Genomic DNA, 27,796 nt, shown 5'->3' with positions numbered 1-27,796 from the left:
TCCCACCAGGCCCTGAGAAAAGCTGGGGGCCCTGGACCAGGCACCACGCTCAGTGCTTCACCCATCCTCACACAACCCTGTGAGGTCCCTGTTATTATTATTATTATTATCGACCCCACTTTGTAGATGCAGGACCTGAGAGCGCCCAAAGCCACAGCGCGGAGTGGCAGTGCTGGCCAGCGTGGACCCGGGCCTGTGGAGCACAGGGTGGGCGCTCTGACTGCTGGCCCCAGGCTGTGGGCTGAGGGCTCCGAGGCCGAGCACAGGCCGAGTGTGCCGTGCCCGGCCCAGGTTTGACGGCGCCTCCTTCACCGTCAAATCCAAAGGCATCGCCAGGCTTTGCCGACCCACCTGCCGGAGTTTCCGTTTGTTCATCTGTTTATTCTCTTGTGCAACAAATGCCAAGGCAGTGAGCAAAAGAGTTAAACGCCTGCTATCAAGGAGCACAGATTCTAGCTGTGGGGAGACAGACGATAAACCAAAGAAACAAGTGGGGTGTGCAGTCAGGATGTTAGCTAGAGATGGGCGCCCGGGAGGGTATGCTTCCAGAAAGAGGGCCTGGCAGGGGACTTCCCTGGTGGCACAGTGGATAGGACTCCCCGCTCCCAATGCAGGGGGCCTGGGTTCGATCCCTGGTCAGGGAACTAGATCCCACGTGCATGACAAAACTGAGGGTTTGCATGCTGCCACTAAGGAGCCCACGTACCACAACTAAGAAGCTGGTGAGCCACAACTAAGGAGCCCGCCTGCCGCAACTAAGACCTGGCACAACCTATATAAATAAATAAATAAATACTTAAAAAAAAAAAAGCAGGCCTGGCAGGTACTCCCAGCGGAGAGGTGTGTGTAGGAGGAGGGAGGGATGCCTCTGTGGGACCCTCCCCAACCCACACCTTTGAGCTGTGTGGAGGGCCAAGGGCCTGTTGGAGGTGGGCAGGGAGGAAAGAAAGGAAGGGAGGAACCACTGTCGTATTACTTATTGGTGACCCTGAACCGACTGGCATGGAAGCCAGGCGTCTGGACCACTGAGTGACCCTAGAGACGCCGTCCTTCCCAATCTTGAAATATTCGGAACAATCTCGTTTTGTGAAAGTTATTTTTATAATTGACTTGCATCCCAAGTCAAATGCTTCCGGAGTGTAAGCATTCAGCCTAGAATTCAGAGGTGTGGAATCGTGAGGTTGGGTGCATCCCACCGGTGAGATAAACCCCCTGGGACTCATGCTGCGAAGATCCAGCCACTGGATCCAGACACAGGAGCCAGCTGGTCTGGGCTGATTTGTTCATATGATTGTCTATGTTTTTAAATTTTTAATCTCTGAAAGTCAGTGAGTCATGGTTTCTGGGGAAAATATGATGACTTTCTCTGTGATTTCAACTGGGCATCCCAGATTTGCCCTCAGTAATCTAGAATAGTCTCTCAAACACACATTTAACTTCTATAAGCCTTTCTTGAGCTTATCTGAAAGCCCAGGCTGCACAGCTCACCTGCAGCACAGACAAAGTGTGAGCCCAGGCATCCCAGGTCCTTGCCGACAGCTACCAGCATCCTCAAAATGGTCATAACATTTAGGAGCATTATTAATTAATTATATCATAAGGGATATTACTATTAGTCATATTGTACTATATGACTGTATTGTGCATTATACTTAACACTGTTGGTTGAATTAATACTATTTGTGTTAATATTTATCATATTAGTTATCATTATCATTCCTATTTTGATGATGGTGGCAGATGTTGTCTGGACTCCAAACAAAGGCTTGGGAGCCCCGGTCTGGCACTTCGTCCCCTGCACCTCATCGAGAGTACACCATGCAGAGAGGCCGTAATTATTATACTGTTGATGGTGACCACTGATTGGGGGTTTAGGGCTGAGTGCCACGTCAGCGATCTCATTTAATTTGTACAACAACGCAGTGGAGCCTGGCGGCTGTCATCGCCCCTGTTTTAGGGATGTAGCATCTTAAGACTCGCGGAGTCTTGCACAAAGCCCCACAGTCAGTCCCAGAACCAAGATACAAACATGGAGTCCTGCTTTTGGCCACTCTGTTCTTGCCTAACCATCACACGCTGTGTGTCTCCAGTGAGCACTTCACTTCCCGGGGTCTCTGTTTCTCTATCCGTAAAACACTGGACTCGGGCTTGAGCACTGGAGCTCCTTCTGGCCTGACATTCTGACTCTGATCGTGTCCAAGCCATTGTTGCCTGCAGAGTAAAGAAATATCTTCTTTAATTTGTTTTAAAATTTCTCTGAGCTTCCAGGGACATCCAGTACCTTTTTCATCTCTTCCCGGTGGAGACAGGATTTCAAGAGTAAGAGATGAGGCTCCTAATTATGTGCTCTGGTTGTTCAGAAACAAAACAAACCCTCATCCAAAATAAACAGGCTTTCTTGCTTTTAGGGAGAAAAATGACACATATGCATATTCATTTATATGGTAATTATTATTATTTAGCTTCGCAGGGACTAGAATTGGTAATTTAGAGCACAAAAAGGAGGCAGGGAATAGTGTTCAGGGAAAAAGAATGCAATCATAACCCATCAGGATTCTGTAGTTAATGTTGCCTTTTTTCCTTTTCTTTCTTTTTTTTTTTTTGGTCTAATGCAATCTCTTTGAAGAACGTCTTTGAAGTGACCATCAAATACATTAGAGAAAGAGAAATGAGCACTTTGTATTGGAATTATCGAAAGCAGGTGGGCGCTACGTTCAGGGACCAACTGGCTTTTCTTTAGGGGCAGCCGAGTTCTTGGAGTCCGGGAGTGCCCAGTTCTTGAGACTACATCTGTAGGGCAAAGGGAAGCTAAGAAGTAAGGCAGGGAGTCCAGGCAATGTGAGGGGAAAGGCTCAGTACTAAAGAGAATCTAAATCTCACCTTCACCATAGTCACCGTTTGCTCTCCATTTTTTTTGGATTACCAAGAATCCCTTTCCCTTCTTTGACACCTAATCCATCTCCCTGCAGCTACCGTGGTCTCTTTCTTCCTAATCCTGTCTTCATATTGCTGCCAGAGAGATTGCGTGAAAAAAATGAACAAATTTATTTCTTGACTTGCAGAACATTCATATGGTTCAAAATTCAAAAGGTCCCCAGGTGCCCCTCAAACTCTTGTCCCCCAGCCACTTGGTTCCCTTCCCTGGAACCAAGCTGACCTGGAGTCAGCTGCTGTTAACACTCCCTTGAAAGGACATCCTTCTGAAGAGTATTTGTTACATAGAGAAGCATCTGTCTTTTGAAAACAAATGTCGTGTGTCCCTCCACCGCTGAGCACCTTCCCTGCTTCCCATCCATCTTGGGGTGCATACTCGAAGCCCTGAGTGAGGGGCCTGGGCCTGGGCGCAGCCCAGCTTCCTCCCTCTGCCTCTCTCATCCGTGCCCTCTGCCTCTCAGACCTCCTCCAGCTTCAGCTGCACTTGCCCCGTGCAGGGCCTGTGCAGACCCTGGAGGACAGAGCCTGAGGGGACTCCCAATGGTGTCCCTCCTCCTGGTGTCCACACCTTGGAAAATCCTCTCCCCTTGCATGGGGGCAGGACCAACAGAATGGGGCAAAGGTGACGAGGATCCGCTCTCGTGATTACACTGCGTTATCTAGGACTTCATCTTAGCAGACCAGAGAGAGAGATGCTCCTTGCTGGCTGCCGTGTTGGAGAAGCCTGTGTGGTCTGCCTGGAGGACCCCACAGCCCCCAGCCTCCAGCCAGCAGGGAGCGGGAGCCCGCGGTCACAGAGCACGTGGGAGGGCAGTCTCCAACAACCCGAGCGAGCGTGAAAGCAATCCTTCCTCAGCTGAGCCTCCAGATGAGAGCACAGCCCCGCTGACACCTTGATTGCTGCCCTGTGAGACCCCAGCAGAGAACCCAGCTCAGCAGTGCTCGGACTCCCGACCCATGGAAACCATGAGATCAACGTGTGGCTTTAAAGCCACTACGGTTGTGATCATTTGTTATGAAGCAATAGAAAACTAATACACACATGCTCTTCTCACTGAGATACCCCACCCCTCCTGTCCCATAGCCCTTAGTCTCAGGTTTAAGTCACTTCTTCAGGGACGCCCCCTGACCTCGCCCAGCCCCAGGGAGGATGGGTTTCCTGTTACACGAGTTCATAGCATCCTGCTGTCCTCTGTGAGTTCTGGGAGGGCAGGGGCCCCGTCTGTCCCATTCACTGCAGAATCCCCCAGCATCTCACGTGGTACCTGGCACAGACTCCAAGCTCAGGAAATATTTACGAAGTGAATGAGTGAATGAATGCCGTTCAGATAATTCCCCAGTCTGCACCACCATGGCCATGAAATCCTTTCCCAACTTGCTATTGGCCCAAGGAGGGGTAGGTGTTTAAAATCCATCACGACTGCTCTATGGAAGCTGAACATCCTAATGACGGTTTCGACCATAGGAACAGATTTGTCCTGAGGCTTCTCTGGGGAGAATTTTTGGGGGTGTTGCCCTGGCTTTTTCTGAATTGTGGAGATCCACTTAGTGACTTTCCCCATCACATCTGAAGATTATTTTCCATTATCAGTGTTTTCAATGTTCTCATTTGGCCTTGGTCTCCTATAGCTTGATCAAGTTCAACCACTGCACCCAGGGGTGGCCATTTACACCAGATGCGGGGTTCCAGTGTTTGAGAACCTGTCTTCCAACTGGATCTTGTTGCCCTATGTCAAGACTACCTGTGCCCTTCTCCTTCATTCCTTTAACTGACTGTAACAAGAATCAACCACCAGGACACTTGATTTTAAAATATTAAATAACAGCATTTCATAGAAGTCACTGTGCCTTGTGGATGAATTCCAATTTGTCTCATCAACATTTTTTTAAACATTGTCTTGAGAACTATTCCTACCTGAAACCTTTTATGAAAGGTGAAACTGAGGTCCAAATGGAGGAAGGGACTTAGCCTAGGTCAGGGGACCAGCGGGCCAGGACAGGTGTGAACTGCCACCACCCCTGGCTGCCAGGCCCGGCTTCAGCCCGGGACCCCGTGATCCTGTGCCATCCCTTTGACAAAGGTATCTCTGCATCACCAGGACCAGGCCGATTGGAATGTCACAGGCAGGGACTGTCAGGCTAAGAGAGACAGAAGAAATGTTTCTGTGTATGGTCGGCCACCTCGCCCGGCTGTGGGGAGGAAGCAGCTGTGCCCAATTACGATGGCTTGTCAGGCGCTGGGAGTTTCATCCCCCGTGAAAAGTCAGAGGCCTCCACGGATGGCTCGTGTCTGCCTCTGCTGGCCTGTGCCATCCCTCGCACATCTGGGCTGGTGGGCGGCAGCAGGACCTGGTGGGAGAGCTGGGCGGGCCTCGGTGTGGCTGGATGTGGGTGCCCGGGGATTGCAGGCAGGCCTCGGGGGCTCTGGGGTGCGCAGCGCGTCGTACAAGCACCGTGCCTGGCCCTGAGGCCTACTAGACAGGGTTTACCCCGCTTTCCCATGCAAAGTGAGCCAAGTAAGAGCAAAGCAGGATCACTAACGGGTGGGGGAAGCCTGCTGCCCCCATGGGCCTCCCTGTGTGTTAGGCAGGGGTCCTGTACCCTCCGGGGTTGGCTCCTGACCCACCAGCAAGCCCACAGCATGCTTTTGGAATCATTGCTCCAGTGCGTTCTGGAACATCCCGTACCTGCATGGATGAGAGTTAGCAGTCTTTTTTTTTTTTTTTTAATATTTATTTTATTTATCCGTTTGGCTGTGCCGGTCTTAGTTGCAGCATGTGGGATCTTTAGTTGCAGCCTGCGGGCTCTTAATTGCGGCATGTGGGATCTTAGTTCCCTGATCAGGGATCGAACCCAGGCCCCCTGCTTTGGGAGCGCGGAGTCTTAACCACTGCGCCACCAGGGAAGTCCCAGCAGTCTTTTAATTGTAGTGCCTGGAGGGAAAAACAATGAAATTTCAAAACTAGCTGGAGCCTCCCCGGCCCTGGCTTCTGTCCATTGGCCTTGGCTTTTCTTTCCTTCTGTGAGCGTCCCCTTGGGCTGGAGTTCACTGCTCCGGAGGTTAGGGCTGGTTCTTGCCAGGTGTAAGGCAAGAAGCCCCTGCAGGTTGAGCCGGGCCGTCGGCAGCGACCTTCAGTGTGGCCTAGGCAGGGATGGGCACGCTCGGCGCCCACGTGGGAGTCGGCGCCCTCCTCGGCCGTGCTCTGTGTCGCAGCGCCTCTCCTTTCTGTTTGCCAAGCCAGCGTGCTCGGAGTGCCACCCACCCGAGCGGATAACACAGATTCACCTGCTGCGCCCGTGTCCCCCGGGGCGGCCCGGCAGAGGCCTGCGGGGGGACGCCGCCCCAGCCTGTGCTCAGGGTGCTGAGTTCTAACCGTCTCCTCATCCCCAGCCGCTGGTCAGGAAGTCTTCCCAACGCCTCCACAAAAAGCAAAGGCGTGAAAAACGGAACGTTTCCCCGGAGACCTGTGGTTACTTAAATGGGATGCAAGCAGGCCCCTCCTTCAGCGAGTTCAGAAAATATCAACCCACCCCATGACTCGTCAGGCCTGAGACTGTGGTGAAGATCAGAAGAATAAAAATCGTGTGATACCGTTTACATGTGGAATCTAATAAAAAGTGATACAGAGGAACTTATTTACAAAGCAGAAACCGACTCACAGACTTCGAAATCAAACTTATGGTTACCGAAGGGGAAACGTGGGGTGAGGGAGGGATAAATTAGGAGATTGGGATTAACATATACACACTACTGTATATAAAATACATAACTCATAAGGATCTAGTGTACAGCACAGGGAACTCCACTCAATGTTCTGTAATAACCTATATGGGAAAAGAATCTGAAAAAGAATGGATATATGTATATGTGTAACTGATTCACCTTGCTTACACCTGAAACTAACACAACATTGTAAGTCAACTATACTCCAATAAAAATTTAAAAAACAAAACACCGAAGGCCAGCACTAAGCCCAGCACAGGTGCTGGGGAGCATTACGGGTCCATTGAGGTAAAGGTACCAATAGTTGTTAACCAACCTTGACCGGCACATGGTGCAAGTCACTGCCACGCTCGGAGGCACTTTCTGGTGAGATCCGCACAGCTGTCCTGCGAGGTTTTCAACAACCAAGACTTAACAGGCACCTACTGTGTGACAGGGACCATTCTAGGTTGTGTGAGGGACAAAACAGAACGAAGGAAACAGAGTGCCCGCTTTCACGGGCCCGTGGCTAGTGGTGCAGGTAGGCATTTAGCCCTGTGATTCTCCCACTTTACAGAAAAGGAGGCTGCAGTGCCGGAGCCCCGCTGCTGACCCAAAGGAAGGATACGTGTGTTGCCTGAAAAAAGAACTGCTCTTCCAGAAATCCAGCAAGTTCCAGTGTCTGGCACCACGTCATCTCCCTCCTTGAGCTGCAGAACGACATCACCAAAGGCAAAACTTTGACCACGTCCCCAGCTTGCTAAGTCAGGGAGAAGGTCTCCGAGGCACCCTGGAAGGGGGTTGTTCCCCCACCACCTCCCGTGATCAGTGCAGGCTAGAGGTGTTTCCTTTACAGAAAATGCAAAGTGAGACTTTGCGTTCACAGGTTAACTTCTTTTTTATCTCATTTCATATCGTGGAGATGCTCCATTACTTCATGATAAAGGAGGTGTCGCTGGAGCACACTTCTGACTGTGGAACCGAAAGTCTAACATTTACTTGGCAGGTTTCTAGACTCTTGTTTACTTTTTCCTGTCTGGTCACAGATTGACGCGTCCCCGCCTGTAACGGGAGTGAGTATTTTATAGTGGAAACACTAACGGAACGCAGGAGCCTGATTCTGGTCTACAGAACCCCCTGCTGTTTGTTTTACTTCTCCTGGCGGCGTCACTGGGCTGGCATGAATTACGCAGCTCTCATCCTCTGATGGTGGGAACACGGGATTTTCTTGCCGTTGTTCTGACACTCGCGGGTTTGTAGATGTCAATCGCATCCTCTGAGGAGTGCGGGTTTATTGATCCACAGCTCTGCTGAGGCCCGGGGCTGTGTGTTCCTCTAACACAAATGCAGTCAGGATGGCTGGGCATCTGGAGGGGAGGTCTGAACTCCACTCGGAGAACTGAACGGCATGCGTCACGGCGAGGCAGGGCTCTGCGGGCCGGGCTGGAGGCCGTGAGTACCCCCTTGTGGGTCCCTCGTTTGTGGGTGTTTCTGGACCCTGCGGTGTGGTCTCGGGCTTGTTCATGGCATGTGTGGCCCACTTATCTGCTGGCTAAGCAGCAGGCACCCCGGGTGCTCTGTGGGCAGCAGATGCCTGGGATGCCCTTAGGATCCTTCTCACTGCCGTCGGGGAGGGAAAAGAGATGGCTGGAATGCAGGACAGAGCCCGATGTTCGAGCCACTGTAAATGGGCTTCGGAGCAGCAGAGAGCGCTGGAGAGGCCCAGTGATGTTGGAGACCGCATTGGACTCAGAACCACCAACCACGTCACCCTTGGCAGGTTGAGGTCGGATCCAGGGGCCGGATCAGAGACCTGCCTCCCGAGAGCTGGAAACGCCCACCAGGAGGACGGAACAGAGGGGCATCCTCAATCCCCCATTCCCAGGCTCTTGGTGTGGCTTAGTTTTGCAGCTAGCTGTCAACCGTGAAAACATGGCGCGTGCCAGAGACCGGAGACGGTCGCAGCTGCCGTTCTCCAGCACCTGCAATTGGCCAGACCTCGAGCTGCATGCTCACCACTGCACCTAACCTTGAACACCAGGAAGTGTGGGCCCGTCAGCATTAGCCCTACTTTGCAGATAAGGAGATTGTTAAACAGTTGGTATGTGGGGGTCTGGGGGGGTCCCCTTGTAGCTTAATACCGTCAGTCAGTGGGATTTGAAAGAACTGTGGAAACTAAAGTGGATGATTTTTAGCTATAATCTGTAACATATTAACTACCCCCAATTTTAATTACAAACCTACTACCTATAATATTAATTATAAATGAGAGTATTGGTTAGAATACCAGAGCAAGCGTATATATATATTTTGGCGTGCCTTTTATTTGTTGAGACTGCGTGGAATTCACTAGTCTTTAGACTGATGTGTTCTCATTCTCTGAACACGTAATCGATCCTCTCACGTTGCGCTTTCCACAGCTGGTCAGGTTGGGTTTTTCCTGGAGCAGCGCTGTGGTGTCTAGCCTCTGGCAGCAGGAGACCACAGGCCCGAGTTGAGATGAGCTTAGGAAGATGTGGAAAGCGGTCCCGGCCTCCGGGTGGGCTGAGAGTGAATGTCCCCAGGGAACTGAGCCCGCAGGAGAAGGCTGTTTTGACTGGGAGAGAGGGAATGAAAATGGGATGTGTTTCTGAAAGAAATGACCCAGACACGCCAGGGATAGCCGGAGAGAGGGAAAGTGACCAGTGGTGGCCAGCACCCACCGAGGGAGGGGATGGAGGGACAGCTGTTCCTGGGGAAGGTGAGGCCCAGAGCGTCCCCCAGACTACTGCCCACCTTTTGGGGCCTGAAACGGCAGCCTTGTAAAGTCAGCCACTTGGAGATTCAGCCTCTTTCGGTCCTGCGGAAATGCAAATGCCCTTGCACCGCAGACGGTTCTTAGGAGAGAGAAAGGCACCGGCGTCTGTGAGGCGCCTGCTTTGGGTCAGGAGCTTTGTCATCACACTTGTTATCAATAATCTTATGCAGTCATTGCAGGGATTTTCTCTTAGGTGGGTCTGACTGCCCCCATTTTACAGACTAAGACTCAAGGCTTAGGTGATTGACGATCACAAGGCTCCAGAGTTGTGACCCAGCCACAACTCTGCCGATGGCCAGTGCTTTCCCTGCACCAGGGCCCGATGGACAGGTGTGGCGGTCCCAGGATAAGGGGGAGAGAGCACCAGCTTGAGGAGGAGGCGTGAATCAACAGGCTGCTGCTTGGCTTTGAGCCGTGCCAGGCTCAGTGGATTTGGAATGGAGAGAGAGGAATGCGGTCTGAGAAACCATCGGGTCAGTGAACTCGGGCCATTGCAACCTCTGAGAGTGAGGCCAGGAGCTCTGGGATGACGTGTGTACCCAACTCAGACCCAGCACTTGACCTTCAGTGTGTACTTCGGAATTCCCTGGGAGAAGAGTCATTACAGGTGTTGATCAGACCCAGGTAGCTTGTCAGCGGCCCCCAAGGTCTGCCCCCACTGCCTACGGGGGTTTCCCCTTCTTTTCATGATTTCGGGAGCTGGCAGAATTTCACAGGAGAATCAGGCTGCATGATTGCAAGTAAATTATCATGTTTTAATGTGCAAAGACCCTTAGAGGCAGGGCAGTCCCTCGTCCTGGTTGATGCCTATTTTCCCTGCATAATTATGAATAGCTGTTCACTCTTAAAATGTCTTTGTTAGACCATAAATGTCTTTGCTAGAAGTTGCCTGGTCCAATCCTCTCGTTTTACAGATGAAGTTCAGTGCCTTGCACAAGTCAAATGGCCAATTAGGAAAGAGTCCTAAGTAACAGAGTTGGGTCAGCCAGACTTTGGGGGGGTAGTTAGTTACATGAACCAGTGACTGATCACCCCTAGGTGCTATCTATTGGACAGGCCCCCAAACCCAGGGCTTCTGAACTTTTCAATATGAAAGAACAGTGTACCACACACAGTGGTGGATAAATACGCCAATGAATTGATGAATGGATGGGTGAATGAATGAATGAATGCACCCCAGGTCTTCCTGTGGAAATGCCCACCCCACTGTAAAAGCATGATTGTTGTTTCCCATGTGCTGGACCCAGGCTGGCAGCCCAGGTGGCTCCTGACAGTGGTTTCAGAGGAGCAAACTCCCTGGGCAGGCTCCTGGGCAGGCACCGGATAACGTATGAGCACGCTGGAGCGGGTGTGCGCCAGCCCACGACTCGCTAGGCTCCCTCACTTTTACCGAAATGTGTTTTTCCCACGTCCTCGTTGATTAGAAAGCTTTCCTCAGTTCACATCTGGGATGCCAGTTACTGCTCTTTCCAAGAGATTGCCTTTTTTTTTTTTTTTTTTTTAATCTTTTGGCCGTACCGCGCAGCATGTGGGATCTTAGTTCCCTGTCCAGGGATCGAACCCGTGCCCCCTGCATCGGCAGTGCGAGGTCTTAACCACTGGACCACCAGGGAAGTCCTGAGATTGCCTTTTGAAATGAATTCTTTATATTCAGTTCTACAGTCTTTTTTGTGTTTAAGATTTTTTTTGTTGTTGTTGTGGACCATTTTTAAAGTCTTTATTGAATTTGTTGCAATATTGCTTCTGCTTTACGTTTTGGTTTTTTGGCCCTGAGGCATGTGGGATCTTAGCTCCCTGACCAGGGATTGAACCTGCACCCCCTGCATTGGAAGGTGAAGTCTTAACCACTGGACCGCCAGGGAAGTCCCTTAAGTTCTGCAGTCTTACGTGGGGTTCCTTCCTGGCAGGAGGTAGAGGAAAAGAACAGAGTTCACCTTGCTCAAAAGTATAATAATGATAAAACCAGTTAACATGGACTGGGTCATTTCCCCATCGCCAGGCACTGTGCTCGTTTTGTTGTCGGTTATGTGTCTGTTTGTTTATGGTCCTCATTTAATCGTCCCAGCAGCTGTGGGGTAGATTGCTGTTAGTGTCCCCGTTTTGCAGAGACGGAGAACAAGGCCCCAAGGGACTGAGTCCCTGGTTGAAAGTCCCATGGCTGGCAGTGGCACAGGCTGATTCCCAAGGCCCTGATCTTCACCAGCGTGATAAACTGACACCCTAACAGACTAATCTTGTTTCTGGAGAGATGGGTCTACACCACAGACATGCTCTAAAGTGTTTGGAAGGAATGGACCCATTAACTGGACGTTGCTGGATTATCCATTTCTTGTGCTTTCAACCAGAGGCCACTGTGTCTGAACCTGGGAACTAGACGTGATGCCGTGAAACACGTTATCTCTGCGGTTGGTCATCTCGGCATCGCCCAGCCTCGGAGCTGGGGTGGGACTGGTCCGCTGGGGATGGAACAGTGTGTTTTTCTGACTGTATCTTCCTCTGCAGAGCTGCCCCACAGACATTTTATATGAATTTGACTTTAAAACATTTTTTAGCTATTTGGGAACGAATAAAAAGCCTCTTAAACATTCACATTCGTGCTTTACCAAATTTTAACACCCTGGAGATCAGTGGCTTCTAACCTGCCGACCTAGGAGTACGGATTTTCCCACATTCACCTTTGTATAGAAAAACGTCAGGCCTGTGTCCACTGATTTGCTAGCAAGGGTGAAACTTGGCACTGTCAGTTGTTTAGAAACATCTCTCCTGCCCATCTCAGCCTGTCTGGGCACGTGCGTTTTTTGGGCTGTGCGCAGGGAACGGCCAGGCAAAGCCTCGGCAGGGTGGCAGAGCCGGTGTGCAGGCGAGTTACGGAGTATCTCATCCTGCTGCAGCGTGTGCTTGAACGTGGTCAGGAATGCCAGCAGGTGTTGCCTATCGTTTGAGATGAAACTTCAAAGTAAAACTTCCCGCTAGTCACCTTTCAGATGAGTTGCATGTGGAAGGCGTCCTAAGATGCCACGGCAGGCTAAGACTGTTTCTGTATGAACCAAAGGAACCAGTACTGGGGCAATTTGATGTCAACATTTTTTTGTATTCATCCAAATTGTTCTCACCGATTGTCTTGAAACACATCAATTTCCCAAACTTGATCTTTTTTTTTTATAAATTTATTTATTTTTTATTTATTTATTTTTGGCTGTGTTGGGTCTTCGTTTCTGTGCGAGGGCTTTCTCTAGCTGTGGCGAGCGGGGGGCCACTCTTCATCGCAGTGCGCGGGCCTCTCAATGTCGCAGCCTCTCTTATTGCGGAACACAGGCTCCAGACGCGCAGGCTCAGTAGTTGTGGCTCACGGGCCCAGTTGCTCCGCGGCATGTGGGATCTTCCGAGACCAGGGCTCGAACCCATGTCCCCTGCATTGGCAGGCAGATTCTCAACCACTGCGCCACCAGGGAAGCCCCCAAACTTGATCTTTTAATATGCATTTCTTTTCTGGCTGATAAAAATCTCCCGTTTTTTCCCTCTTTTATATGTTGGGAAACCGTATAACGTTTCATCAGAAAAAAGCGAGGGAGGTGGCGGCCCATGATGCATCTTGTGATGTGTCTCCTGGTTCACACTCTGAGCTGAGTGAGTCTGATCGAATCCAAACCTTCAGCCTCAGTCTGCCTCCTTGGGACGGTGAGGAATCAGCATTCGGCTCCGGGGAACGCCTGGGATGGAGGCTCCAGAGGCTGCAGTTGGAGCCGGGAGCTGGATCAGGGGGTCCTAGGGAGACCTGCCCAGGGGAGCACCCCGCTCTGGCCTTTGGAGGAGAGGGGAGGAGACAAGGGGCACCGCATCAAACAGGCAGGGGGCCCGGAGGGCAAGGGTCCTGCAGTGTGCAGTCGCTAACCGCGCTTTAACAACAGTCAGGAGGGCAGAAGAGGCCATTGTCACACAGAGCGGGCCGCCCACTCGGCCTCCAGCAGCACTCTGCTGGGCCTCGCCGCGTTCCCTAGGCTGGCTGGCTGCTCTTCTTTCCCTTTTTTTCATCTGTGACATCTGCTCGGTGCTTGTCCCTCCTGTGATACCGTACCCCTCGCAGCTGTGCAGACCTCCAGCTCTGCGCCGGTGCAGGGAGTGCCCTGAGCATACGGCCTTTTTGATGTGTGATACAACAGAGCCGAGCCACAGGGGTACGGCGCGCGCGAAGGCAGCAGAATATCAATTAACCTGCCCTGAACAAAGCTGCAGCTCCAGAGTGGAATCGACATTTCACTGAAGTGTCAGGAAGATGGATAATGTATTCTAATTAGGGACTGACTGCTATCTCCGCATGCAGCCAGCCGTTCCTGGAAGTCAGAACCACGACCCTCGCGATGCACCTCACCAGCGTCCCATCCCGGCAGTGCTCGGATGCTACTGACTGATCGGTGACTCCTTGCTTTGCCAGCATTTGCAGCCATTAGCTTGCTCTCGACCAGAAGTGCTGTTTCCCCTTGGAAGTGTGGTCCATTTTGCCACTGGGCAGTTGCGTATAACCTCTATTCAGTCAAGAGCTCTGGGAAGGAAGATCTCTTGCAGGCGCTAAGCCTGGGGCTCCCATCTTGAGGATGCTCCAGGACCCACACTCCCTGACGCAGAGGCCGTGGTCACTGTGCCCTTCCTTCCCAAGCGGACTGATGCGGGGATGCAGGGTCTCCACAGCTGCGCCAGTGGGGTGTGGGTGCTGCCCTAAGAGGTCCTCCAGGGACCTCGTTTCTTTGCACCTGGATGATGGCACCGTCTCCCTGAGTCTGAAGGAGTAACCCGGAGGGCAGGGGGCCTGGGATTCGCTTCGAGCGCCCCCCACCCACCTTCTCCTTCCTTAAATTTCACATCCAAACCAGAATGATGCACCAGTGAGGCCAGCTAATTAGGGAGATGTTCCTCATTTTGCTGCACTTTTCCTGTGTAATTGGAAGGCCCGCTTTCTCCAGTCGGCGAGAGCTGTTCCCCTGAATAGTTCTAAAAGCTTTGGACCACATACTGATATCAGCTGCAAATTTATGGGCAAGATTATAATGATTGCTCAGTAATGCAATATTAAAAGCGGAGGTCTTTCTCAGTGCTGAGTGAAGGCGGGGTTCCAACCTTCTTTCAGCTTCAAAAAGGGATTCGAAACAGAATTACCAGCCCTCGTCCTAGAAGAAGCAGTCGGGGGGCTCCGACGCCCTCCCCTCCAAATAAGGACGAAATAAAGGGGTCTGAATGTAGCCAAAGTTCAGAACATTTGGGTTCGGCTTCCAGAGCTGTAAGTGGGGGAGCTCTCAGACCCTGTGCTTCCTGGTTCCTGGAGGGGTACGCACGTCTGTAGGTGTTTGCTCTTTTTAAGAGCTGCAGCCAGCGCTTGGCTGCCTATAACAAGGACTTGAGGGAGCAAAAGGCTGTTAAAATTTTTTTTTTTGCACTTTTGCTTCATTAGTTCTAGAATCCAGGGGCTCCGTGGCTGCGCGTTCTCCTGCATAATTTAAGAAATTAATGAAAGCTTGCCTGATTTTTCCAATACTCTTTACTCTGTAAATTTGTTTAGCTTTTTTTTTTAACTGTCAGTTGAGGCTGTTGGAACCTAAATATTTTAATATTGAAGAAATGTGCTCCCCCCTTTTTTTTAAAAAGAAAGACATTCCTTGCCCTCAACCACGCGGTGTTCTGTACATCAGGTGTTATATGAGTTATGGGTGACCTTGGGTCTGAGTTCACCCTATCAGTCCATCCTCTGACCTTACGGCAGGCCAGTTCTTATAATGACTGAGAGCGGGCGGGGGGGGGGGGTCCCTTCTGGGAGCCAGCATCAGAAACCTGGACTTCCACTTGGGGCTGTCTGACCCCGCCTCACCGCAGAATGGAGACCTGAGGGGACACGTAGTTTTTCGAGGCAGGAGCCCGCTGTGTCCCCCCTTGCCTAGCAAAGTAATAAAGCTATCCTTTTCTACTGCAGCCAAAAAAAAAAAAAAAAGAATGGAGACCTGCTGAGACAATTTGCGTCTTTATTTCACTCTTCCAAAGCTCACCTTATCTATTTTATCTGACCATCAAGTTGAAGGCATTAGTGTATATGTGTATAACTCTAGGCTCATAGGATTTGAAAGGACTTTAGAAATTGTTGAATGTGAATATTGCTGAGGTACATTAAAAAGAAAACAGCGTAAGCAAATGGGAAGATCATGGTTTTTGGTTTTTTGTGGTTTTCTTTGGCCGCACAGCTTGTGGGATCTTAGTTCCGAGACCAGGGATCAAACCCGGGGCCCCGGCAGGGAGAGTGCCAAGTCCTAACCACTGGACTGCCAGGAGAGTCCCAGGAAGATAATGTTTTGACTTGATATTATAAAAATGTCCATTCTCCATAAATTAATCTATACATTTAATGTCATTCCCAACCTTGTAGAATTTATATTTTTGGAACTTGACAAAATAGTCTTCTGCCTACTTGGAGGAACAAATTTTTGAAAAAAAGAAAAAGAAGGAGGAGCATCTCCTATTAGATAGAACAATAAATTACAAAACAGCGATAATTCAGATGGTGTGAGGGTGGCACACGAGTCTACAGGCAGAACGATTCCAGAGCCAACATCATATCAGCGTGTAGCTGTGACTCAAAAAAAGTTGACATTCAGAGGGGAGAGGACAGGCTATTTCATAGATGACCGTGGGATAGTTGGAGATCCACAAAGAAACAGATTAGATCAAGGCTCACATCATTTTCAACATAAAATGTGGCTCTTTTAAATATTTCAGTGTAAAGAGTAAACTGTTAAGAGAACTCAGTTTAAACGCAAGCGAACACTTACCAGCTTTTGCAGTGGCAAGGGCCTTTTTATACATCCACACAACACCAGAATCCAAAGAGGAAAGCACTGATTGATTTGGCCAAAAACTTGTGTGTCAGAAACAACACCATACACAAAAGACAAACTGTGGAAAATGTTGGCAATATCATTTTTCTCAGAGTCTGTGGTAGCAGTTGCCAAAACGCATTAATATTCTTAACATGTAAAGAGCTCCTGTAAACAAATAAGAGGACAAAATCCCAAGGGCAGAGTGAGTAGACAGAATGAATGGACATTTTGGAAAAGAAAAAATTCAAATAGCCAATACACATAATGGAAAAAATATTGAACCTCATTAGTGATCAAAGAGATGTAAATTAAAGCAGCTATGGTGTACTCTATTTTGCTGGACAGATTTTCCCCCAGGATAAAGCCTGACATTGACAAAGATGCAGGGAAGCAGGTGATCTGCCATTGGATTCAGAAACTGGTGGGCAATTTTGTAGCATGAGGTGGCAAAATGTGTCAAAAGTTATAAAAGAAGGTATCAACTTTTAGAACTTTATCATCAGGATATTCTGTGTACCTCAAGATGTACATATAACACTTTTTAAATGATAGTTTTTGTTTGTTTGTTTTTCGGCCGCACGCTGCGCAGCATGTAGAATCTTAGTTCCCCCACCAGGGATCGATCCCGTGCCCCCTGCAGTGGAAGCGCGGAGTCTTAACCCCTGGACCACCAGGGAAGTCCCTAAATAATAGTTTTTTTAAAATAATGGAATGAAACTAAATGAGCAGCAGTATGTGATTCATTAGCATTTGGCAGGTCAGTTCGTGCAATGCCTGGCAGCTACGAAAACTCCCAGGAGAGGAGCATTCCGTGACATGGGAAAATATGCATGAAATGTTCTCACTATACGAAAAGAACAGACTACAAAATAGTATGTGCAGTGTGATTTTCTCCACCCGCCCCGCCAGCCAGGAGAAAAGATCTCTGTATGTGAAGCCTGGAAGGAGATACACCTAAGTGTTAACAGTGGCTAGTTTGGGTTGGTGGTGTCACCAGTGACTAGCATTATTATTTCAGCTCTTTAGCGTTCCCACAGAGTGTACAACAACCACATGTGACTCTCACAATTGGACTTAAAGGGTTAATGAAAATAAATCTTCTAAACCAGCTCCCCAGCTGATCCAAGAAGATGCCTGAGGGATTTCAGCCCTATAACGAGTTCACTTAGGAACAGAAACTTGAACTCGGGCCTCTTAATGCTCTGTTCGGGACTTGTTCTTAAGAAAAGTGGGCTTTTGTTTTGCCCTTGGTGGTTCCTTTTCTCTCATATCTGAGAAACTCCCTTTAGGAAGTAATCCGACATGTGGAAAGAGCTGTAGCACAGAGATGTTCTTACGGCGTTGTTGGTAACGGTGCGAACGCTCAGCAAGTGAAGCGTTTAGTCGTGGGGCACGGCTCACTCGGTGGAATGTTATATGGCCAGCGAGGAGGTGGGCCGACAGGAAAAATACGGTGGTGGTTATAACACGGGATGGAAAAAATCGGGACAGAAAATATGTATGGTGTGATTATCATTATAAACGTAAGATTCAGAAGGGGATGTGATATTATGAGAGGAGTTGTTAAGTGAGGTGAGGCGGCTATCAGAAACGTTTATTTTCTCTTACCTTAAAAGTTCCAGTCTTCCTACTAGAGTATGGACTTGAGGATATGGGGAGGAGGAAGGGTAAGCTGTGACAAAGTGAGAGAGTGGCATGGACATATATACACTACCAAACGTAAAATAGATAGCTAGTGGGAAGCAGCCGCATAGCACAGGGAGATCAGCTCGGTGGTTTGTGACCACTTAGAGGGGTGGGATAGGGAGGGTGGGAGGGAGGGAGACGCAAGAGGGAAGAGATATGGGAACATATGTATATGTATAACTGATTCACTTTGTTATAAAGCAGAAACTAACACACCACTGTAAAGCAATTATACTCCAATAAAGATGTTAAAAAAAAATGATGCCTTAATCGGATCCCCATAGTTATGGACATTCAACTACCATAGTTATGGACATTCAACTACTTGTAACTTGTAACTCTGCAAAACTTCCTTTTTTTTCCACTTTGCCATCCTTTCCAAAATGTTATCATGAAACATCTAGTTCTAATTATTGTTTAGTAGAGAAATGCAATAATTTTTGTAGAATTCCTATAGTTCAAAACACAAGTGACTCTCTAATAAAAGCAAATTGAATTAAAAAAAAAAAAAAAGTTCCAGTCTTTCTATAAAGGTATGATGTTCCTGTTATAGTAATTCCAAACGAATCTGAAAAAGTAAACATAGGTGCGCACCTTTCCACATTCTCTGCCTAGGGCTGGATTCTGGATGGCATCCCTGAAACTCGGGAGCAGGCCCTGTTGATCCAGACCCTCGGGGTCTCCCCCAGACATGTCAGTGAGTAGCCCCACCCGCGCCCGGAGAGCCCTCCCCCCAGACCTGCAGCCCCCGCGAGTGAGCGCTCCACTCTGTGTCAACGGCTCCCCGGTGCCCAGGCACCATCCGGGAAGGGGGTTTGATGGGCCTGTGACCCAGCAGGAAAAAGGAGGACAGCACAGTCGAATTTTCCGCGGAGCTAAATGCATTCGGGGCTTGTTCCGAGAAACGTGGGGTTTTGCTCTGACCCTGGTGATTCCTTGTTTCAGGAATCTCACATCTGAGAAACTCTCTTTAGGAAATAATCCCCAAATGTGGCAAAAGCGTCCTGCACAAAGATGTCACGGAGTTATTGAGGACACTGAAGCCTGTCCTCGGGTGAAGTGTTCAAGCATGGGCTCCCTCTGTCCCGAGATTACGTGTCTGTGTTCTGACCTCTCTTTTAAGGCCTTGCTGGGGATGGGAGATGGCGGTGCTTCTAATGTCTTCACACAGCGGCAGATCTGCTGCCCACTGTGCCTGGTTTTGCTTCTTTCCTTCTCTGCCCAGTTGTGCTGAGCGCTCCAGACACGGTCCTGATTGAGAGAAATTTGGGGAAGAGAATCGACCCTCAGACAGGAGGTACGGCTGTCTCCACCTCCACCCAACCACCCCGCGGGGTCTCACAGGGAATCCTAATAACAACCCCACCCACCCCTCACTGAGCACTTACTCTCAGGCCCGGGCAGCAGACAGACCCGGGTTTGTGGCCCCTGCCCCTTTCTAGCTGTGTGACATGGGACAAGTTGCCCGGTGTCTCTGAGACTCAGTTTTCTCACCTGGACTTGAGGCTGAAAACGCCGAGCCCTGCCTTGTGACCTGATCACCGTGAGGATGAAATGAGAGCCTGAGGGTGGGAGCCTGGCACAGAACACACGCTCGGAAGGTCACGGCCACCCTTCCCCTCGTGCTGAGCGTCATCACCGCTTTGTGGTTGTCAGTAGCAACGGGGGAGCAGCCCCGGAGCCAAAGCCGAGTGCGGTGCCGCTGGGGTGGGCGGACGAGCGCCCCTGGGACCCGCAGGCCCCGCCCCCAGCTTGGGCGGGCAACTCTAAACGTGTCCCTCTCTCTTGCAGAGATCTATCACACCACCTTCGACTGGCCCCCCGAGTCCGAAATCCAGAACCGACTGATAGTGCCAGCGGGCGTCTCGGAAGGGGAGACGGCGCGGAGGCTGCTGGAGTATCACAGGGACATCGTCAGGATCCTCCCCTCGTACCCCAAAATCCTGAAAGTCATCCCTGCCGACCAGCCGTGCGTGGACGTCTTCTGCCAGGGTAAACCCGGGTGGACCCTCGACCCTTCTCTTCCTGGTGATGCCAGTGTCCCGGGTGTGCCTGGGAACCCGGGAGTCAAGTCACGGAAGGCCCAAGGTCCCTGCCCAGAAACGAGTCTGGGGTCCCTGGGAGCGTCGTCCTCTGAGACCCTGGGCTAATATTCTACACCCCGCGTGGTCAGCGGACTTGACAGTGATGGGGTGGGGCGAGGAGAGGTGAGGGCCGGGGTGGGAGGGACCTGCAGCAAGAAGTCTTGCCCTGAGGATGAAGGAGGAGGAAGAGAAAATTCATAAATATTCAAACAAACAAACGTACAAACCAAACCCACCAGCGCCACAAAACCCAAAAAACCACAGCACAACTCAGGTGTCCTGAGCCCATTGAGGGCAGGGCTAGGCAGTCGCATGCCGGACACGGCCCTGCCGCTGGGAACAATAACAAATGTTCACAGCAGCTTCCCAGAACTGGGCTGAAAGAGGCCTGTTTGGGGGTCAGGGGTGTGACCATTGAGTCCTGAGACTTTGGAGCCAGGTGACCTCAGCCCCACCACACGTCAGCTGTGCAGTCTGCGGCAACTCTCTTAACCCCTCTGAGCCTCAGTTTTGTCATCCCCAAAATGGGAACAAAAATCCTTCCTTCCTCACGGACTTAGCTGAGGGCTCCATGAGATCCTGCAACGCAGGTATCCGCCGCCCTGAGCCCAGTAGCTGGTGCAGAGAACGGCTCAGTAACCATCGGACGCTGCTATCATCAGGATTCAACGTCCGGTCCTGAAAGACGAGGAAAGTTAGAAGAGTTCTCCCCCAAAGCAGCTGCATTTATCATTTTTAATTTTTTTTTAATTTATTTTTTTCTTTTATTTATTTCATTTTATTTTTATTTTTATTTTTATTTTTGGCCACGCTGTGCGGCTTCTGGGGTCTTAGTTCCCCGACCAGGGATCGAACCCGGGCCCTTGGCAGTGAAAGCGCGGAGTCCTAACCACTGGACCGCCAGGGAGCGCCCTCATTTTTTAAAAGTCTTGCTGAGCTTAGTTGTCTTCACATGCAGTTATCCCCTTCTGTGAGATGCCAGTGCCTGACACAATAAAAATACCTCCGCAGGGATTTTAAGACACTTGACGGTTTACGATGCCCTTTTTTGGTATATTCTCTCAAATCTCTTCAAGAGAAGGTTAGTTTTGGTGGGGAGGTGGTTCTGAGCTCCCCGGACCGGCCCTCCCACCGACCCCCACCTGCTGGTGGCCTTGTTGTCTGAGCGGCTTTGCTTTACCGAGAGCCGGAGCTTCGGGGTCGGTATACGAGGGGCCATGTCTGGAGAGTGATGCTACTTTGAAAAATGCCAGGCTTATGGATGCCTTATAAATTTCGAGTGATTTCGCATCTCGGAAGAGTCTTTAGTAGCGAACACTGCACTCCGAAGATAAACAAGCACAACATTTATCTTATGCCATGATTCTGAATTTACACATTAATTACTTCCAAACTACTTAATTAAATTTAAAAGTTCATATGATCGTTCATTAAGAATTCATGCCTGAAATTGTAAATAAAAATGTGAGTGTCTGAATATTAATTATTATTAATTAATAATGCAGAGAGAGAGATTGAAAATTGGAATGCAGAATTCTCTCTGTGTTGTTTTTTTAATATCTCTGCAGTGCATTCAGCAACCACATATTTTTAAAAAGAATAATTAGATGTTGAGACCGTCTGGGGGATCATTACTTCTAATTAACTTGGTTATTTACTGTAAATTAAGCATCATTTGTAAGCAGGCTGCTTTGCCTGTAGTATTTGTGCTCTTCAGATGGGCTGGATCCTGGAAGGCCTGAGGATAAAGACAGCCTTGCTGTCTTTATCTTTATCTCTTCCTCCGGGTTCATCTCGCTGATGGACAGTGTTACCCATGGCAGTGGGCTTGGGAGAGTTGCCCCAGCCCTGCCAACTCTCTGTAGAATCGGGACAAGAGAAGCACATCCCTCGTGGGACCGTGCACGGATCAGATAAGATAAGGCTGGTAGAGTTTACCTTAGCAGCAAATGCATCCCTGCCGTGATGATGCTGGTTATCATGTTGACCCTGAAGACAGGTAACTTACCTGTGCCTTTAGTTCTAAAACAGAGGGGAATCACAGTATCTCTCATGACCCTTCCAATCAAAAAATCCTACAAAGATTTGAGAGTTCAAAATTTGCCCAGTGAACATATCCCAGTGGTTCTCAGTTTTGCCCTCTCCCCACACCGGGACATGTGGCAATGTCTGGAGACATTTGTGGCTGTCACAGCTAGGGAGTGTGACAGCACCTGGTGGGTAGAGGCCGGGGAGGTGCCCCGACATCAAGCACAAGGTTGGAAGACCCTGCACACCTGTCGCGGGTTTCAGGGTGGTCCCCGGGGACACCTTCCTGTCTTCGGATGGATTCCATCCCGGGCGAGGGGCCAACATGCTGACTTCAGGCGCCCCGGCACCTGCGCAGGATGGTCCAGGGTCCCTGGCAGGAGGCGGGGCCGGGGAGGGAGACCCCCTTTGGATGCAAGGGGGACTGAGGAGGAGGTACCCCCGGCCTCGGCCTCAGCAGGCGGGCCGCTCCCCTGGCCCAGGTGCCAAGTGGCTGCCCTTCAACGGCCTCCTCAGCCCGCTCGTGCCCCCTCCTCTACCCTCCGCTCCCGAGGGAGGTGACCTGGTGTGACGTTCAGTAGCTTTGGGCATCCAGTGCCCCCCACGGTGCATGCGCCTCAGCCCTGTCTCCCTACTTCTTTGTTCCTCAGATGCCAGGGGCACCCCGGGCCAGGGCTACATCTGCCCACTCCCGGGACCCATTTGATCACTGCCTCTTTGGAGACTTGCAATAAAGTTGGTGTCACTGGAGCGCGGCTGCAAATTACTCTCCACCAATTCCGAAGGCCTTTAGATGTCCCCGAGTACGAGGCCCCCGCGTGGCCTGTCGTGTTTATCAAAGCCTGTGTCTGACTCTAGGAGGTCGGCCTGGTCCCGGGGCTTCAGGGTGAGGCTTAGCCCGGATTCAGTTTGGAAACACCCTAACCCAGTATTCAGTGTGTGTTCTGTGTCCCGGGACCAGCCCCCAACCACACAGCCAGCCCTCCTTGGACCAGGAGGGCAGCGCGGCCCCTGTGCTGTGTCGGAGGGATCCAGGGCAGGGCTCTGCTCGGAGGGTGGCTTCTGTGCCTCTCCTTGTCCCCTCCCGCCTTGGTGCCCAGGCCTGAAGGGTAATTCCTTCCCCGCAGCTTCACCCTGTGGTTACCCGGCAGATTCACAGAGGGTTTCCACGGAGCTGTAAAAGAGAGAAATAATTACTGCCGTTAAAAGAGCCCAGGCAGAGGTGTCGTAAGCTGGTTCCCTTTCTTTAGGACCCTGGTTTATTATCCTCACATCCTCTCGTTCCAGCTCTGACCTACGTCCAAACCATGCATCGATCTAACGCCCCGTTCACCCCGAGGGTGCTGCTTTGCGGGCCCATGGGCAGCGGGAAAAGTCTGCAGGCCGCCCTCCTGGCCCAGAAATATGGCCTCGTCAACGGTGAGTGCCCCGGCGGCCGCCCGGCTTCTAGAGCCTCCCCTGCTTCCTGCCCTCCCAGACCTTCCCGTGTTACGGGAGCGGCGAGGAGATCGGCATCACTTCTCTTTCTTGCTCTCTGCTGCGAACAATTTTCATTTAATCCATCTTTGCAGGGATAAGGTTTTTGCCTCCCAAAGAATATGGCCATAAAAACATTAACCAATAAAAACACGCCCGCAGCCCAAAGAGCTGGAACGTTTTCTGGTCATCATGTTTTATGTCCTTTGGCGCAGTGGTTTTTCTGTGCTCTGCCCCAGAGGCACCTCCATCCTGCCCCTGCAGTCTCCCCAGAAGCCGGAGTTCTTGCATAATGTGGACCTGCTGTTTATTTTCTCCGGTCTTGTTTGGTTCCCCCAACCCAGGTCAGTGTGTTTACAGGCAAACAGTTTCTGAACCGGAGGAAGACTTCTAGCTCAGCACGGTTTCAATAAATATTTTACCAGGAAGAGAGAAAATATTGAAATCAGTCCTCCAGGTCTTTCCTGGGGTGGTCCCGGATGGTCTTGGATGCCAGCCTGGTTTCAGGAGGATAAAGGGCTGGAAGGGAGGCTGTAGCAGACACACAGCACTGGAGAGGGTTAAAGGCACTGACCCCCTCCCACTTCAGTGCTCCAGAAGCCTCAATAACCTCTACTTTATTTAAGCAGGAGACATGAGACCTGCACCCCGAAATATAGAAATATGCATGTATATGCCCGCAAATGATACACATACACCATACAGATATACATGTATACTGACACGCACAAATATATACATACCACCCCAGAAAGATCAAGTTTTGAATAAAAATGCTTTTCAATTAGGTCTTCTCCAGCTTAAAATTCCAAAGCCACTGAGATTCCCAGCCAGGAATCAATGACAAAAATCATACCCATAGATTGAAGGTGGAGAACTGAGCAATTATTCTGACTAGTATGGAAAAAAACACTAATAGTTGTATTAGTATTTTAGTAAAAATACTAAATAGTAGTATTCTGATTTAATTAGTATGGAAAAATCACCTGGATACTTTATGATAAAAAGGCTTTTGCTTGTATCAACAGGTTTTTTTTTAATGGAATTATTCAAATAATTCCTTCTCCTTCCGAGTTTACCTCTTAAGAGTATTACAAGAGTAAAATTCCAGCTGTGGTTAGGGATGACTTTGTAAAGAATGAGCCACAGTCTACTTGTGGCCACGCCCACGTTTATTTAAGTGCCTGCACTTATCGTTATGTGAAGACATATGAAGAGTTACAGTGAGAAGAGCCTTAATGGCAGAGGGAGGGTCTGAAAAACACAACAGTGATACCTTAATATAGTTCACAGCTTAATTTAAATAACTGTCGCTGTGCCGAAGTTTGTTTATGCAGACACTCCCATTCAAGAAAAGTATTTTAAAATTTAAATTGTTTTCAGCACACCAATCATAAAGAAATGAAATTACCTGCCTAGAGTTTTCCAAAAATGAAAATAGAAAAGCTCACCATGGTTTTTGCTTTTGTAGCAGAAGAGCCATTTTGGGCCTCTTTTCAATAACTGAGCATTTGGAGACTAGCTCAGAAAGTTGACATTTCTCAAAGGTGTTCTTGAGAAATACAAGACATCGTGAGATTTCCGTAAACCTGTTTAGGGGACCTGTGGTCTGCAGAGGCAAGCATTGAGCTGTCCGTTGGGGTCTCTCTGCAGAGGCCTGTCTGCACCCAAAGCTCCAGGAGCTGCCCGCCCAGCCCCCCAACAGCCCAGCCCCCCTGGCCATCCCCTGCCTTGGGTCTTATCTCCACATTTATGAACCTCTCGGTCGTGGGAAAACGTCTCCAAACAAATAACCAGCATTCACTCCGACAAGGTTTATTGAAAGGCTCCTGTCTATAATGGGCGAGTATATAAACAGGAACAAACTTTTGAAAGATAAAGGCCACTACTGATTACCAGGCTAACTGCAAATCCTTTGGTCCAGTGATTTCACGCCCAGGACTTCATTCTGCTGAAACACTCCCCACAGTATTCAACAAGAGATGTGAAGGACGCATAATGAAAAATAAAGGCAACCCCAAACTCTGTTTGCAAGGGGGTTAGTTAAAGTAAGCTCTGGGCAGCTATTAAAAAGAAACCTGTAAAGTGACTCGATGTCCGTGAAATACTGTTACGTTGGGGCTGGGTGGAAAGCAAGTCACTCAACAGTGTTCAGGGAATGGTCTCTTTTTTTTTTTTTTAATTTATTTTTGGCTGTGTCGGGTCTTCGTTGCTGCACGCGGGCTTTCTCTAGTTGCGGCGAGCGGGGCTACTCTTCATTGCAGTGAGCAGGCTTCTCCTTGAGGTGGCTTCTCTTGTTGCGGGACGGGCTTCAGTAGTTGTGGCTCGCGGGCTCAGTACCTGTGGCTCGCGGACTCTAGAGCGCAGGCTCAGTAGTTGTGGCACACGGGCTTAGTTGCTCCGTGGCCCGTGGAATCTTCCCGGACCAGGGATCGAACCCGTGTCCCCTGCATTGGCAGGCAGATTCTAATCCACTGCGCCACCAGGGAAGCCCGAATGGTCTCATTTTTGTTCAAAAAAGTGTGTTAGTCTATGTTCAAGAAAACATCTGAGGGCTTCCCTGGTGACGCAGTCGTTAAGAATCCGCCTGCCAATGCAGGGGACATGGGTTCGAGCCCTGGTCCGGGAAGATCCCACATGCCACGGAGCAACTAAGCCCGTGTGCCACAACTACTGAGCCTGCACTCTAGAACCTGGGAGCCACGACTCCTGAAGCCCCCGTGCCTAGAGCCCGTGCTCCACAGCAAGATAAGCCACCACAATGAGAAGCCCGTGCGCCGCAACGGAGAGTAGCCCCCACTCACCACAACTAGAGAAAGCCTGCGTGCAGCAACGAAGACCCAACGCAGCCAAAAATAAAATAAATAAATAAATAAATTTATTAAAAAAAAAAAAAAGAAAAGAAAACATCTGAAGGAACATCCATATACCAAACTGGTTATCTTTGTAGAATCACGTATTACACAATTCTGACTTTTTTTTTTTTCCCTGCACCGAGCATGAATTTTCTAACCAGAAACAACCATGAAGCATTTTATTAAAATACTATTAATTTTACTCACTGAGTGCTTGCTATATGCAGTGCATGTTATTTGGTACACAGATAGGGAACATGTAGAAAGAATAAGAGAGGCCCTTCAGGATGGAGGTCGGCCCTGCTGGGGGAAGGAATGAGGTGAGGCGGGGCTCCTCCCAACGCAGTCCCAGGTCATGTGTGTCTAAAGCCTTGGTACTTGGAACCTCTAGGAAGAGAAGACTGTTAGCAGTTCTGTCTTCACAGGATCTTGCAGAATGAGGTGGCTATAGACAGGAGCTGTAAAACGTTCTTTCCTAATATAAACATTAATGTTACACACTTTTCTCCAAACACTTCTTTAGCTGCATCTCACAAAATTTTAATGTGTTGTGTTTTATCATTCAATTCAAAATATTTTCTAATCTCCTTTGTGGTTTCTTTTCTGACTCATGTATTATTTAGAAGTGTGTTGCTTACTTCCCAAATATTTGGGAATTTTCCAGATTTGTTTTTCTTTGTTTCTTTAATTCTATGTTGGTCAAAGAACATACCCTATATGATTTCAATCCTTTGAAATGTATTGATACTTTTTATGGACCAGCCTATGCTCCCTATTGGTGAATTCCATGTGCACTTGAAAAGAATATGTATTCTGGTTTTGTTGAATATTGTGCTCTAAGAATGTCAATGAGGATAAGATGTTTGATAGTGTTGTTCATTTCTTCTACGTCCTTAATGATTTCTCTCTACTTGTTATTTCCGTAACTGAGAGAGGTGCGTTAAAATCTCCAACTCTTAACTGTGGATTTCTCTATCTCTCTGCCAGTCTTTGCTTCGTGTAATTTGAAGCTATGTTAAATGGGTATACACTAAGGATCGTTATCTCTTCTTGATGAAATCATACTTTTATCATTAGGAAATGCTCCTCTACCTCTCCAGTAAATTCTCAAAGTCTACTTTGTCTGATAAGTATATACTCTATTTTTTTTTAACTATGTGTCTTATATTCTAAATATGTGTCTTGAATACAACATATAATTGCTTTTAAAAAAAATTCAGCCTGACATTTTCTGCCTTTTAATTGTTTAGTCCATTTCCATTTAAAGTAATTTTTTATATGGTTGGTTTCAAGTCTACCATTCTGGCTTTTTTGTCTTCTATTTGTGTTATCTGTTCTTTGTTCCTCCTTTCCTGCCAACTTTTGGATTGATCAAC

At 49.3% G+C, this 27,796-nt stretch overlaps 1 protein-coding gene across 3 annotated transcripts in view; it reads left to right on the top strand.

Moving 5' to 3' along the window:
* The window catches only part of AK8 (adenylate kinase 8), a 132,556-nt gene that overhangs the window by 28,782 nt on the left and 75,978 nt on the right, over positions 1-27,796 (top strand). For 2 of the 3 annotated variants that reach the window (XM_059925912.1, XM_059925913.1), the window contains 4 exons: positions 18,593-18,674; positions 19,203-19,274; positions 19,769-19,969; positions 23,377-23,508. In XM_059925912.1, the coding sequence (XP_059781895.1) occupies positions 18,593-18,674; positions 19,203-19,274; positions 19,769-19,969; positions 23,377-23,508 (487 nt within the window). The remainder of the gene's footprint in view (positions 1-18,592; positions 18,675-19,202; positions 19,275-19,768; positions 19,970-23,376; positions 23,509-27,796) is intronic. The other variant, XM_059925914.1, reaches the window with a different exon arrangement.

Source organism: Balaenoptera ricei, chromosome 6 (genome assembly GCF_028023285.1).
Source record: "Balaenoptera ricei isolate mBalRic1 chromosome 6, mBalRic1.hap2, whole genome shotgun sequence".
NCBI lineage: Eukaryota > Metazoa > Chordata > Mammalia > Artiodactyla > Balaenopteridae > Balaenoptera > Balaenoptera ricei.
Note: the sequence above shows the minus strand (reverse complement) of the source record. Positions and strands in the feature narration are given on the sequence as shown.